The 15,655-nt window shown below is 40.9% G+C and overlaps 1 protein-coding gene across 10 annotated transcripts in view; it reads right to left on the reverse strand.

Moving 5' to 3' along the window:
- Positions 1–345: 345 nt before the first annotated feature.
- C1QTNF12 (C1q and TNF related 12) overlaps positions 346–15,655 on the reverse strand; it is a 126,402-nt gene continuing 111,092 nt past the window's right edge. For all 10 annotated transcript variants that reach the window (XM_056543083.1, XM_056543073.1, XM_056543079.1 and 7 more), the window contains one exon: positions 346–1,088. In XM_056543083.1, coding sequence (XP_056399058.1) covers positions 990–1,088 — 99 coding nt within the window. In that variant the 3' untranslated portion in view covers positions 346–989. The remainder of the gene's footprint in view (positions 1,089–15,655) is intronic.

Here is a 15,655-nt window from a genome sequence, read left to right on the forward strand (position 1 = left end):
CTCTCAGAGTGGCTGGGGGGGGGGGGGGGGGGGAGGCACTTTATAACTTCACATCTTTACCATCCCTGGGGGGAAAATGCTAAATTTTACCATAGATAATTCTTTGCCAATCGCTATAGATGGCAAAATCTTATGATTGGTTCCCTTTAAATCCATAGTCAACAAATGTGTATCTGAAATACACAAGGGTTGTATAACACCCACTGACACAGAGATACCAGCAAATGACAAAACCACCAGCCACTAGACGACCAGACTGTAGAGGATTTACCAAATATTCTGTTGACAAATAAACTATAAATGATCAAAAAAGAAAACACAAAAAAGTAATTTTATATTATTGTTATAGAATAACGTGACAGTTTTGTTTATTAAATTACAGACATGTAAGCAATACTTAATAATATAGAAATCAATACAAGTGTCATTGCTTATAACTGGAGACAAGTCTCTATCCGTTCATGTCACATGACACAAAGAACGCCGTCAGTCCCCCAAAATCAGCAGCGTTCTGCTATAAATCCCTTTAAATCAGTTATGAATATTTTTGCATAGTTCTGGGTTTCTCTCATAGATTGCGTCCATTCTAGGCATTCTTGGTTACTTCATCTTCTTATAACATATACCGAACAACAATCAATGACGAAAGGACAAGTTCTCCTAAGTATAACTATTTTTTTTTTACATAGTCCCACATGTAAATGTTAGCCCTTCCCTTGACTGCGGGGGCTACAATATGTTGTATAACAGAGCTATTTAAAGCAATTGCTGGCTTTTATGTCGACGTAAGGTTCAGAAGGAGATGTAACAAGCAGTGGGGGGGGGTCACTACGTTTCCTCCTTGCGTTGCAGTTACCAAGCAGTAACACAAGAGATGGTCCCAGGGAACAGATACTGTGAAAGCTTCTTCCATTGCAGGTGAGTGAATGAATATGTCATGTCTTAGGGTTAATGATAATCGGGAGTTGATGCCTTGGGATTTATCAGTTTTACAGTCCCATAAAAATGCCCATAAAATCAGAGCCATTCTGGACTGTGATCGGCGCGCCTGCACCATTGTCGATAAATATAGACGTGTATTGACCACTCTGTGAAGACAAAAATAAATAAGTGTATGAGTATATACATTTATACCTATTGTATATACTATATTATAAGTCAAACCTCTTCAAAAGACCAGATCTGTGAGAAGACCCCCCCCCCCACCCTTATCCAGACCAGATTTCATGTGATGTATTTTCAGTCCACTTTACATTATAATACCACACATGTCTATTAAATTTTTTTGAAAAGATTTTTTTTTTACTTTTATTAGGGAAGGGGTTAATTCATATTTATTACTTTTTATATTATTATTTTTTGCATGCAATCTTTAGATTGCATACACTGATCAGTGCTTCTCCATAGGAGAGCACTGATCAGTGTTATCGGTGCTCCATTACTTCAGCCTGGCATAGCTGACTGCAAGGCTGGAGCACTGATTGCACAGCAGGGAGGAAGGTAAGAGACCTCCCGCTGTCCTCTCGGCTGATCGGAATACCACGGTTTCGCCGCAGCAGTTCCGATCAGCCAACTGAGCTAGCTGGGAACGGGATTTACTGCTTTTACATGTCGCAATCAACTTTGATCGCGGTATCTAAAGGGTTAACACCGGACATCAACCCAATCAGTGGTGTCCCGTATTAGCTATGGGTCCCGGTCCCGTGGCGGGAGATGTAATGTCATACCACGTCCCCTCATGATGTCATATCATGCCCCTCTATTCATGTCTAATCCCAAACTGCAGCCATTAATGTATTGCCTAAAATTGAAGAGGATTGCACAGAAAGTAGGAAGGCCTTTTCTTTTTTTGGTTTTCCTACTTTTTACCAATGAGATCCATTCTAGTTTTTGGGGAAAAAAAATGGATGTAACATGGATTAAAATAACAGCCCAGGAAAATTAGGGGTGGATATTTAAGGGGTTATCCACTATAAGGTGTTTTTAGTACTTACCTGCCAGACAGTAATGGACATGCTTAGGATGGATCTGTGCTTCTCCTGGAGCTAAATGGCTATGTTATGAGATTACCATAAAGGTGAGGCTATTTTTGTAAACTGGCTATTTCCTGTTGGAGTTCCCTCCCTCAAAGTCTCATTATTCCTTGCTTGTAAGTGTGAGATCACTTTTCTCCCTCCCACACATCACCCACCCCACCCATTGAAACACACCTGTGCTGCATTCAATCCAATAGACCAGTGTTTTCTAACCAGGGTGCCTCCAGCTGTTGCAAAACTACAACACTTTTCAGAATGATTCCCCCCCCCCCCCCCACCCAGCAGTCGCTCCACCCATTGAAGCAGACAGGCTGCCTCTGAACACCTGAATAGTGATGTAATGTCTCGGCCTCACTGCAACCTGGGAAAACCTGAGGCAACACTCATTTTGTATGCTATAAAATTTTTTAATTGGGGCTAAATTTACATAGGAATCCGCAAGACCACCATCACACACAGGTACATACACTATATTATGAATTACACAAACTTTACAGCCCTTGAAGAATAGTCAAATAAAAACAATTACTGGAATACCCCTTTGAGGCTGGGTTCACACATTCTAAAATAGGTATAAAAAGTAGCAGTTCTTTTAAAAACGTAACTTTTTCCATTAAAAAGTATAAAATAAAAAAACGTCTGTCAGTGCAGACACTTTGTTCAACCCCTTAAGGACCAGGGGTTTTTTCCACTTCCATTTTTTTCCTCCTTACCTTTAACAAATCATAACTCTTTCAATTTTGCACCTAAAAATCCATATGATAGCTTATTTTTTGCGCAACCAATTCTATTTGTAATGATATCAGTAATTTTACCCAAAAAAACTATGACGAAACGGAAAAAAAATCATTGTGCGACAAAATTGAAGAAAAAAACACCATTTTGTACCTTTTGGGGACTTCTGTTTCTACGCAGTACATTTTTCAGTACAAATGAACCCTTCTCTTTATTCTGTAGGTCCATACGATTAAAATGATACCCTACTTATACAGCTTTGATTTTGTCGTACTTCTGGAAAAAATCCTAACTACATGCAGGAAAATGTATACGTTTAAAATTGTCATCTTCTGACCACTATAACTTAAAGGACAACTGTAGTGGAACACTTTTATATATTCCCGTGCCCTGGTCTCAAAAATAAACAAAATAAACTCATACATACCTTCCTACGAGCCCCCGTTGGTCCGGCACAGGCCTCACGGTCCGGCAGTGCTTACCTCATTCCACTTCCTGGGGACGCCGCAGAGCCGTCGGCGTATCACCGGCTGCAGCGATGTCCCGCCCTGGCCTGTGATAGGCTGAGCCGACTGTCATATAAGAAGCTGGCCAGAGCTCCTTACATGACAGTGGGCTCAGCCTATCACAGCCGGGGCGGGACATCGCTGCGGCTGGTGAAACTCCGACGGCTCTGCGGCGTCCCCGTCCCCAGTAAGTGGAATGAGGTCAGCACTGCCGGATCGTGAGGCCTGTGCCGGACCAACGGGGGCTCATAGGAAGGTATGTATAAGTTTATTTTGTTTATTTTTGAGGCCCGGGAATATATAAAAGTGTTCCACTACAGTTGTCCTTTAATAAAAATTTTCCGCATACAGGGCGGTATGAGGGCTCATCTTTTGCGCCGTGATCTGAAGTTTTTATCGCTACCATTTTTGTATTGATCTGACTTTTTGATTGCTTTTTCTACATTTTTTCATGATATAAAAAGGGACCAAAAATACGCTATTTTGGACTTTTGAATTTTTTTGCGGGTACTCCATTGACCATGCAGTTTAATTAACGATATATTTTTATAATTCGAACATTTCCATACGCAATGATAGCACATATGTTTATTTTTATTTACACTTTTTTTTTTAAATGGGAAAAGTGGGGTGATTCAAACTTTTATCAGGGAAGGGGTTAAATGATCTTTATCTTTCACTTTTTTTCCCACTTTTTTTGCAATGTTATAGCTCCCGATGATTCTGCCGCTTGATTGTTCATGCCTGGATTTCAGGCACTGAGCAGTCATTCGGCGATCGGACAGCGAGGAGGCAGGTAAGGGGACCCTCCTGCTGTCCTACAGCTTTTTCGGACGCCGCTGTGGCCCCGCGTTATAGAAAGGGAGCGGACTCAGGGCGTACAGGTATGCCCTGTGTCCTTAAGGGGTTAAAAACGTCCATAATGTTTCTTCACACAATGGCCCTCATTTACCAGAGGCTTCCCGACTGTTTTTATTGGTTTGTGCACCTAAATTTCTGTCACAACGAGCGTGCGACCAAATGTGCGACCAAAATTTACACCTCAAAACCAACAGTTTTGCAAACACTCAGAGTAATTTTTTTGAACCGAGAAAATGGGTGTGGTTTTTGGTAAAAGGGGCGTGGTCCCGACAAAATGCTAAAAACACTCCGAGTTAGTTGGAAAACACTTTGTAAATTTTTGAATTCTGTTTGCTGAAAAACTGACAGCCAAGGGGATGTGTAAAAACTACCAAAAGCGAGTGACTATAAACTATTTTCTTTTTTTTTTTTTCTTCTTCTTTGTTTTACAGTTCTACACAAGGATTTCAAACTCCTCTATTAGATGGTCTAAGTCCATAAAAAAATTTAGTTCTATTTTGTTGCTTAATTCTCGTTAAATCTTGCTTGTTTGGTTTTGGCACATGCTATTGATGAGTATGCGCAACACATTTTCCTGTGCAACACAAAAAAACCTGTGCGACAGAAAATGAACCGACTCGTGCGACACATTTGTAAATCAGCTCCCAAAAAAAGAGGAGTGAAATCTAAAGCACTCCAGAAAGAACACTCGGATTTTAGTAAATCAGGGCCAATATGTGCACTGAGGGCACCTTTTCCATAGACTTTCATAGAACACATTAGATTTGAAAAACTGCAGATTTTTATTCCTATTTTACCTACTTGTTTTCATTTTACAATGCGCGAACACAGGGAATGTATTACAAGGTGCAGATCACATTTCTTACTCCACTGCTTTCTCTGCAACTTCTTGTGTGAAAATTCTTCTAAAGCAAAAGTCGCAATGAAAAGTAAACAGCATCTGAGACAAACTGTCCGACAAATTTACCTCACAAAACCAGGGTAAAACCCCTGATAATTCCTCCCATCCCTCCATTGAACACAACAATTACCGTATTTTTTGCCGTATAAGACGCACTTTTTCTTCCCCAAAACTGGGGGGAAAAAGTTGGTGTGTCTTATACGGCGAATACACCCCTATCGCGGCGGTCCCTGCGGCCATCAACGGCCGGGACCCGCGGCTAATACAGAACATGACCAATCGCGGTGATGCCCTGTATTAACCCTTCAGACGCGGTGATCAAAGCTGACCGCCGCATCTGAAGGGAAAATGACACTAACCCGGCTGCTCAGTCGGGCTGTTTCGGGACCGCAGCGATTTCACCATGGCGGTCCCGAACAGCCCGACTGAATAGCCGGGTTAGTGCTTACAGGACACCGGGAGGGACCTTACCTGCCTCCTCGGTGTCTTCTCCGTTCAGGGATCCCCTGTATGGCCGGCGCTCTCCTTCCTCGTCATCATGTCGTCGCGTACGTGCGTCGGCGTGAGTAACGACATGATGGTGGCGACGGAGAGCGAGGATACCCGGCCGGCAGCAGAGACGTTCCAGAGCGAGGGGGACACAGTGACAACGATGGAGCGACATCCAGGGCAGCGGTGACGGGTCCAGAGCGGCGGGGACACGTGAGTATTACCTCCTATGCAGTGGTCTTCAATCTGCGGACCTCCAGATGTTGCAAAACTACAACTCCCAGCATGCCCGGACAGCCAACGGCTGTCCGGGCATGCTGGGAGTTGTAGTTTTGCAACATCTGGAGGTCCGCTGGTTGAAGACCATTATTGGGTTCAAAATCGTAATTTTTTTAGATTTTGCACCTATAAATTGGGTGCGTCCTATACGCCGGTGCGTCCTATAGGGCAAAAAATAAGGTAGATTCCAGCTCTCAACAGTTAGATTTCCAATTTTAGAAACTTTCTTTTGTAGTGCTTCTTCCGGAGGCATGTCTTGGCTCAGCATGGCCTATTCATCTCTCCCTCCTTTCACATAGTGGCCAGTCCCTGCTGTCTCGGGCTGTAACAGGACATAGCTATAGAAGTTGGGCTGGGGTCTTAAAGGGGTACTCCCGTGGAAAACTTTTTTTATTTTTTTTTAAATCAACTGGTGCCAGAAAGTTAAACAGATTTGTAAATTACTTCTATTAAAAAATCTTAATCCTTCCAGTACTTTTTAGGGGCTATATACTACAGAGGAAATTCTTTTCTTTTTGGATTTCTCTGATGTCACGGCCACAGTGCTCTCTGCTGACCTCTGCTGTCCATTTCAGGAACTGTCCAGAGCAGGAGAAAATCCCCATAGCAAACATATACTGCTCTGGACAGTTCCTAAAATGGACAGCAGAGGTCAGCAGAGAGCACTGTGGTCGTGACATCAGAGAAAACCAAAAAGTAAAGCATTTCCTCTGTAGTATACAGCCCCTAAAATGCATTGGAATGATTAAGATTTTTTTAATAGAAGTAATTTACAAATCTGTTTAACTTTCTGTTACCAGTTGATTTAAAAAAAAAAAAAAGTTTTCCATGGGAGTACCCCTTAAAGCCTGAGGGGTCACAACAGCAGACACCCACCAATGTTGTAAATTGAGTCCTAGGAACTTCAAGCTGTGCCTCAAGCTCTTGCCTTTTTTAACAGGTAGTAAAGGGATTATCCAGTTTATAAAAATGCACCCCCTATCCACAGAAAGACAAAGGATATTAGTGTTAAAGGGGTTGTCCGTTAATATAAAGGTATTCCCTATCCACAGGAAAGGGAATGTGTCTGATTGTGGGGGAAGGTCCAACCACTGGGATCCCCCAAATTTCCAGAACAACCCTGACTCTCTCCACTGAGGTGGTCCCCACCTTCCAAGGTGAACTGGTCTCGGGAGTGACGGCCTGCTCAGCCAATCACCAGCCACAGCAATTTCCCACCTCAGACAGTGATTTACTGAGCGGGCCGTCACTGCAGAGACCAGTTCTCCAGCACTCAGTGATAAGAGATGGGCCCTGTTTTGGAGTTTGCGGGTGGTCCCACCAGTCATACCTGCAATCAGACATTTTCCCCTTTCCTGTGCCCTGATGAAGCTGCGCATGCGCAGCGAAACGCGTTGCATCTAATAAATCCATTGATTTTACTTGGCTGTCTGATGTTTCCTCTCTGCGCCAGACAAACTCCTGACTCCCTGGTCATTCGCCTTTGATCCTTTCCTGTGCATAGGAGATACGTTTTTATTAACCGCATACCTCCTTTAAAAAGGGTACTCCGCCCCTAGACATCTTATCCCCTATCCTTTGGGTCCCGCCGCTGGGACCAAGCAGCACCCACCTGTAACAAGCAGCACCCACCTGTAACAAGCAGCACCCACCTGTAACAAGCAGCACCCACCTGTAACTGCTTCCAGAAGCGCTGGAGGATCTCAGGCTAATTCCTACCGACCACGGGGACGGAAGGTTTGTGACGTCACAACTCCGCCCCCGTGCGACGTCACGCACCGCCCCCTCAATGCAAGTCTATGGGAGGGGGCGTGACGGCTGTCACGTCCCCTCCCATAGACTTGTATTGAGGGGGCAGGGCATGACATCACACGGGGGCGGAGTCGTGACATTATGATCTTCCATCCCCGTGGTCGGTAGGAATTAGCCTGAGATCCTCCAGCGCTTCCGGAAGCAGTTTCAGGTGGGTGCTGCTTGCTATATTGCGGGGGTCCCCAGCGATCTGACATCTTATCCCCTATCCTTTGGATAGGGAATAAGATGTCTAGGGATTTAGTACCCCTTTAACACTTATATGACGTACAGACGCTCAGTCCCCACTGGCCTCACTATAGTGTCTATTCTTTTGTACTAATCTTGGGTGGCAAAACTGGAAATTCTAACACCGACAACCCTGCGGATGAAGAGCTCACTATCCTGCAGTGTTTGTTCAATGTTCCCTGGCGCGTTTGTTTGAGAATCAAGATGTCATAGCTTGAAATAAACATTTTCCTCACAGGCTCATTTTCAAGGCATTTTCCAATATATACATCTAAATGTGTTTGGTTAAATCACTCATTGCCTCCGCAGCTCCCTCCAGACTATTGAATGAAGGCGCTGGTGCTGGTATTTGCATACGGCCCATTTACATGGTTCACGGCCTTTATAAACTGTCGTAAAGAAAATAGTTCCCCGTCCAATTCCTTGAAGCGAAAGCAAAGAAGCAACTCAAGGTTTTAAAGATGTTCCTCCATAAGAATAACAAATGTCACGATGAGTTTTCTAATGGCTCGCCGGATGATGTCTAAGGCCGTCCAAAAACAATAACTGTAAGTTTTAGCTGTCTCATGGAGACAACTCCAAATGTTCCAGAAAAGTAACCGAAGAAAGGAACGGCTCTGCAGAATTTTATGATTCCAAGGTTTTCAATGAAACGAAAAGATTCAAATAAACACCGGCTGGAGGAATCCTCTTTATAGATCAGCCTTGCGGGGCACTCGCAATAACAAAATACTAAAGTGAATGGCATTTCGGGAAAAGTAGTGTAATTCCACAAAGTGCCTTAGACTTACAATGAAAGCTGAGAACGCTATATATTGCTACCTTCCAGCAGTCATAATTGAATGGACAGTTTACGATAATAAAGGGGTTATTCATCAACTTTTATGGCCTATTTTACTGTCTGTTATGGCTACGCTCTGGTCCTAAAGTCAACGGGAGCTACGGCTGATTAAGCTATAATTCATTTTAATGTACAGGGGGGGTCTGACCTTCCAAAGAGTAGGGGTCCTGAACATTACAATCTTTCTCTACATAGTTAATAGCAAGTAAATGAATACAACTACAGCTGGAGATTAATATATATATATATATATATATATATATATATATATATATATATATTTATATATATAAAAAATAGGGAACGCAGAATCCTAAAAACCATATGTAATGAACTGACTCCACCATATTTCATGGGTCCAACTGAGATGGAGCGGTGACCCTGGCACACAAGCCACGTCTGATATGTAAGCTAAGCATCTTGGTTTTAGAAGAAAACATTTCGAAAGAGTATATATTACACTCCATGTGTTCAGGAGCTGTATTATATATCAGCTGCCAATGTATATATATCTTGTATAAAAACCCTATGCAGACCCGTGTCCGTGTACTAAAGGCATGCAGCATAAATAACAGGGGCTACAAATGTCATAAATGAAGTGGAAACACAATCCTGGATAGCAGCGCTATACAGTGGTCCCTCAAGTTACAATATTAATTGGTTCCAGGACGACCATTGTATGTTGAAACCATTGTATGTTGAGACCAGAACTCTATGGAAACCTGGTAATTGGTTCTGAAGCCACCAAAATGTCATCCGAAAAAAGGAAAAAGTGAGGATTAAAGAAAAATAAGTAGATAACTAATAGAGATAAAGCAAATCCTTACATATAAAAGTAAGAAAGATCTGCTGGGAGCTGTAATCGCTGTCTATTTCAGTGTTTCCCAAGCAGGGAGCCTCCAGCTGTGGCAAAACTACAACTCCCAGCATGCCCGGACAGCCAAAGGCTGTCCGGGCATGCTGGGAGTTGTAGTTTTGCAACAGCTGGTGGCACCCTGCTTGGGAAACACTGGTCTATGTAGAGGACAGGAGCTTCTTCGGGGTCCTGTACAGAACACGTAATGTCCTAAAAAAGTAACATAAAGCCGTCCTCACCTGGTGTCCAAAGGAGCAGGTAACCCTGGTACAGGTAAAATGTACAGAACATGTAATACCTCCCTGTACTGTAGGGGGCGCTACCAGACACCAGTCAGTGCATGCACTTCAGTAATACAGGTAAAGAGTACAGAACATGTAATACCTCCCTGTACTGTAGGGGGCGCTACCAGACACCAGTCAGTGCATGCACTTCAGTAATACAGGTAAAGAGTACAGAACATGTAATACCTCCCTGTACTGTAGGGGGCGCTACCAGACACCATTCAGTGCATATGCTTCAGGAATACAGGGGTTTTACCAGTAAAATGCCCATTCTGATTGGTAGGTTCTTCCAGCCATTGACACGTTTCACAGATCTGGACTGTCTGTAGCATTGTATGTTGAGTCTGGTTTTAACTTACAATGGTCCAGAAAAAAATATTGTATGTTGAAACTATTGTATGTTGAGGCCATTGTAAGCTGAGGGATCACTGTATAGTGCATAGAAATATACAATGTAACAAGGTCATAGAACGGATAAATAATGGATCTGTATAGTGATTTACAGTGCACAGACTGCCATAGAGCAGCCACGTAAAAATGAAATGTGTTGCATGAAGAATAGAACCATTTCGGCATATACAATAAACCATAAAGAAGAAATAACAGAAGCATAAAGTGAACAAACAGTAGGGTCAAACTGTATGTAAATAACAGTACAATGCAGTGTGTAAAGAACAGGGTAAGGCTACATTCACAGCAGTCTACATCCGGGATATATGGCAGCATACCGGCAGTACGGTATGTCATTGTGTACCGCGCCGTACTGTGCCAGGTGCAGTCAATGGACCGAATGTAGTCACTAATCACTAATAGGCAATGAACCAGCCAATAGGACCATTTTTGAGTGTACACTGTTTTTTTTTTTTTTTTTTTTTTTTATGGAAATCCAAATATATATAAGACTAAAATGTATATGTATACCGGCACTTCCCCAAAAGGTAGAAAAAAAATAAATAAAAATAATATATATATATATATATATATATATATATATATATATATCAATGAAGAAAATCTGCAGCACTACTTATCCAATACAGCAGCGGGTGCCAGCGCCCCAGACCCGATCAAAGTCCATGTAGTATAAATGTAGAAAAAGCGCAGCACTCCTCAATAACGTGAAAAAAAGTGGTGATTTATTGGCTCACATAGCAGCAACGTTTCTGTCCTACCATAGGACCATTTTCAAGCTTAGTGACACAACTCAAGTAGGGGGTATATATACCCAAACATATGTGTACAATCAACATCATGATCAATGTAAACAATTAACAAAATAAAGTGCATAAGTGCAAAAAATGCATTGCATTACAGGCAGTGTAAACAGTATCAAAAAGTGTACATTCATATTATATAAAGTGCATTACATAAAATGTGCGGTAGATTAAAAACATGCTTGAAAATCTCATAATACATATAATTGTCTATTAATAACTGCAGCTGATGACAATATTAAATAATGTATACTAATATAGTAGTAAGTGGAGATACCTGTGAGATGCTCCTGAGCATAACAGTATGGCGCCCGCAGCATGGGACGCCGTTCTCGGCGTCTACTATTGCGAGCGACCGAGTTCCGGTCAGGTGAACATGTCACATGACTAACAGCGATCACGTGATGCTGTAGTCATGGAGCCCACAGACGCCTGGACTTACGCCCGTGAGAAGCGTATGAATCAGATGGAGAATGGTCTAGTGTGTGAACAGCGCCCGAGGGATGGCACACAATCAATCCCAATGTATAGAATAATAAGATATTGCACAGAATAGGAGAAATGAAATGAAATGTAAATAGACATGAAATAAATACAAATAAAAATATAATGATAAACGAAAATGTATATAAGAAAATAAAAAATAAAAAATAAAAATAAAAAAATATATAAAAAATAAAAAAATAAAAAATAAAAAAATAAATAATAAAAAATAATAAATACAAATAAAATGAAATGGTAAATAAATCAAAAGATATTGGTACACAAAACCAGTGTAATTCTTTATTATTAATGTTCTCTCCCTTGGGCTAGGGAAGGAGGATAACGGCCATCTATTAGAGACCCTCCCTGGTTTGTAGGGCAACCCCGGATGTGTCCAGAAACCGGGTCACCACCCGAGGATGCCAAAGGTTCATCCAACGAACGCGAGGTTCTGTTAGGAATCCCCGGTTCGCTAGAGTTCCCACTACAGCCAATTTTGGGAGTGTGCTAATATGTAAATAGCACCATAGACTCATGCATATATAATAATATTTTAGGCCAACCTCCAGATGTTAAAATAATGAAAATAAATGATAAATTAAAATATACAAATAAAATGAAAATAAATCATAATTATTTAAAGTATAAAAATGATTAAAAAAAATGAAGGAACTAAATACAAAGATAAACAAAATAGAAAAAGGATAGTTGAAACCAAAAGAACTTGTAGTTAGTACATCTGGATTTATTGAGTACCCACTCTGGGTCTTTTCTCTCACTGTTGACCATGTCACCATCTATATATACATCAATATACTTATAAAAGCATGAAAATATTGAATAAAAATTATATGAGCAGTCGCACAGGTGTCTTCCACTTTGAGGTTCTGTAAACTGAAAAAATAATAAGAAAAAAAGAAAAGAAAAGAAAAAGAAAATTAGTAAAAATCAATGATAACAATATATAACAATAATCATATCCATATTTATAATAATGCAGATCTAAATTGTGTCAAAGAAGTCCCAGCTGAAGTTGTATAATTTTATCAACAGATGTAATAGTTGAAAATTGTCAAGAGGTATGAATAGAGTATATGCTCACCATTCTTATTATATTATATTGAAGTCAACATTAAGACCAGTAGGACGGAGTGTGTTCAACTGATGAATCCACCAGAATTCCCTCTGTTTTAACCTTGCCAACCTATCACCACCCCTGTTGGGCTTGGGAACAGATTCTAGTGCCATAAATTTTAAATCTTTGTCAGTGTGCCCTACTTCAGTGTAGTGCTTTGAAACAGGAAGATCCATCCTGTGCTTACGGATGCTGTATCTATGGTTGTTGATGCGCACCTTGAGACTGCACGTGGTTTGACCCACATAAAGCAGTCCACATGGGCACACCAACGCATAGACCACCCAACCGGAGTCGCACGTCAGGAACTGTCTCAACTGGTATTTTTTCTGTGTTGTGGGGTGGGTAAACTCATTGCCCTTCAACATTGAGGGACAGTTGATACACGTGAGGCAAGGAAAGGATCCTTTTCTTTGGGATCCTAGGAAAGTTTGATGACTAACTTTCTGTGAAGGAACCTCTGTTTTTACTAGTTTGTCTCTTAGGTTATATGATCGTCTATACGACATCAGAGGGTTCGCTCTGAACTCACTGATGTTTTTAAAGCTATCTCGCATAATAGGCCAGTGTTTATTCAAAATATTAGAGATATGGTTACTATGTGCAGAATAGGTAGAAATAAAAGGAATCCTAGTATGTTTAGCTCTAGTCTTGGGTTTCAAAATAGATTCTCTATCTAGCGCTAGTACCTCCTCTTTATGTGCATTAATGATATCATTAGGATAACCCCTTTGTTGGAAATTTCTAGACATAACATTTAGTGTTTCCATTAACTTGGAACTGTCATCCACGATCCTCCTTGCTCTCAGCATCTGGCTGTAGGGCAAGGAGTTAACCATTTTACGCGGATGGCAACTCCGGAAATGGAGCAGAGTATTTTTATCTGTAGGTTTGGAATATAATGTAGTATTTAAATGTTGTCCCATTTTGCAAACCATCACATCAAGAAAGCTCACTTCTTGTTTGGAATAAGTCATAGTAAATTTGATTTTGTCCTCCATATTGTTTAAGAACTCATGAAAAGTATGTAGCTCTTCCTCGGAACCACTCCACAGGAGGAAGACGTCGTCAATGTAACGCCACCACCCCAGACAATGTCTGAAGTGGCGGCACACATAGACGACGTCTTCCTCCAATGAACCAACATATAGATTTGCATACGTCTTCCTCCTGTGGAGTAGTTCCGAGGAAGAGCTACATACTTTTCATGCGTTCTTAAACAATATGGAGGACAAAATCAAATTGACTATGACTTATTCCAAACAAGAAGTGAGCTTTCTTGATGTGATGGTTTGCAAAATGGGACAACATTTAAATACTACATTATATTCCAAACCTACAGATAAAAATACTCTGCTCCATTTCCGGAGTTGCCATCCGCGTAAAATGGTTAACTCCTTGCCCTACAGCCAGATGCTGAGAGCAAGGAGGATCGTGGATGACAGTTCCAAGTTAATGGAAACACTAAATGTTATGTCTAGAAATTTCCAACAAAGGGGTTATCCTAATGATATCATTAATGCACATAAAGAGGAGGTACTAGCGCTAGATAGAGAATCTATTTTGAAACCCAAGACTAGAGCTAAACATACTAGGATTCCTAATATTTTGAATAAACACTGGCCTATAATGCGAGATAGCTTTAAAAACATCAGTGAGTTCAGAGCGAACCCTCTGATGTCGTATAGACGATCATATAACCTAAGAGACAAACTAGTAAAAACAGAGGTTCCTTCACAGAAAGTTAGTCATCAAACTTTCCTAGGATCCCAAAGAAAAGGATCCTTTCCTTGCCTCACGTGTATCAACTGTCCCTCAATGTTGAAGGGCAATGAGTTTACCCACCCCACAACACAGAAAAAATACCAGTTGAGACAGTTCCTGACGTGCGACTCCGGTTGGGTGGTCTATGCGTTGGTGTGCCCATGTGGACTGCTTTATGTGGGTCAAACCACGTGCAGTCTCAAGGTGCGCATCAACAACCATAGATACAGCATCCGTAAGCACAGGATGGATCTTCCTGTTTCAAAGCACTACACTGAAGTAGGGCACACTGACAAAGATTTAAAATTTATGGCACTAGAATCTGTTCCCAAGCCCAACAGGGGTGGTGATAGGTTGGCAAGGTTAAAACAGAGGGAATTCTGGTGGATTCATCAGTTGAACACACTCCGTCCTACTGGTCTTAATGTTGACTTCAATACAATATAATAAGAATGGTGAGCATATACTCTATTCATACCTCTTGACAATTTTCAACTATTACATCTGTTGATAAAATTATACAACTTCAGCTGGGACTTCTTTGACACAATTTAGATCTGCATTATTATGAATATGGATATGATTATTGTTATATATTGTTATCATTGATTTTTACTAATTTTCTTTTTCTTTTCTTTTCTTTTTTTCTTATTATTTTTTCAGTTTACAGAACCTCAAAGTGGAAGACACCTGTGCGACTGCTCATATAATTTTTATTCAATATTTTCATGCTTTTATAAGTATATTGATGTATATATAGATGGTGACATGGTCAACAGTGAGAGAAAAGACCCAGAGTGGGTACTCAATAAATCCAGATGTACTAACTACAAGTTCTTTTGGTTTCAACTATCCTTTTTCTATTTTGTTTATCTTTGTATTTAGTTCCTTCATTTTTTTTATCATTTTTATACTTTAAATAATTATGATTTATTTTCATTTTATTTGTATATTTTAATTTATCATTTATTTTCATTATTTTAACATCTGGAGGTTGGCCTAAAATATTATTATATATGCATGAGTCTATGGTGCTATTTAAATATTAGCACACTCCCAAAATTGGCTGTAGTGGGAACTCTAGCGAACCGGGGATTCCTAACAGAACCTCGCGTTCGTTGGATGAACCTTTGGCATCCTCGGGTGGTGACCCGGTTTCTGGACACATCCGGGGTTGCCCTACAAACCAGGGAGGGTCTCTAGTAGATGGCCGTTATCCTCCTTCCCTAGC

This window comes from Hyla sarda, chromosome 10 (genome assembly GCF_029499605.1).
Source record: "Hyla sarda isolate aHylSar1 chromosome 10, aHylSar1.hap1, whole genome shotgun sequence".
Lineage (NCBI taxonomy): Eukaryota > Metazoa > Chordata > Amphibia > Anura > Hylidae > Hyla > Hyla sarda.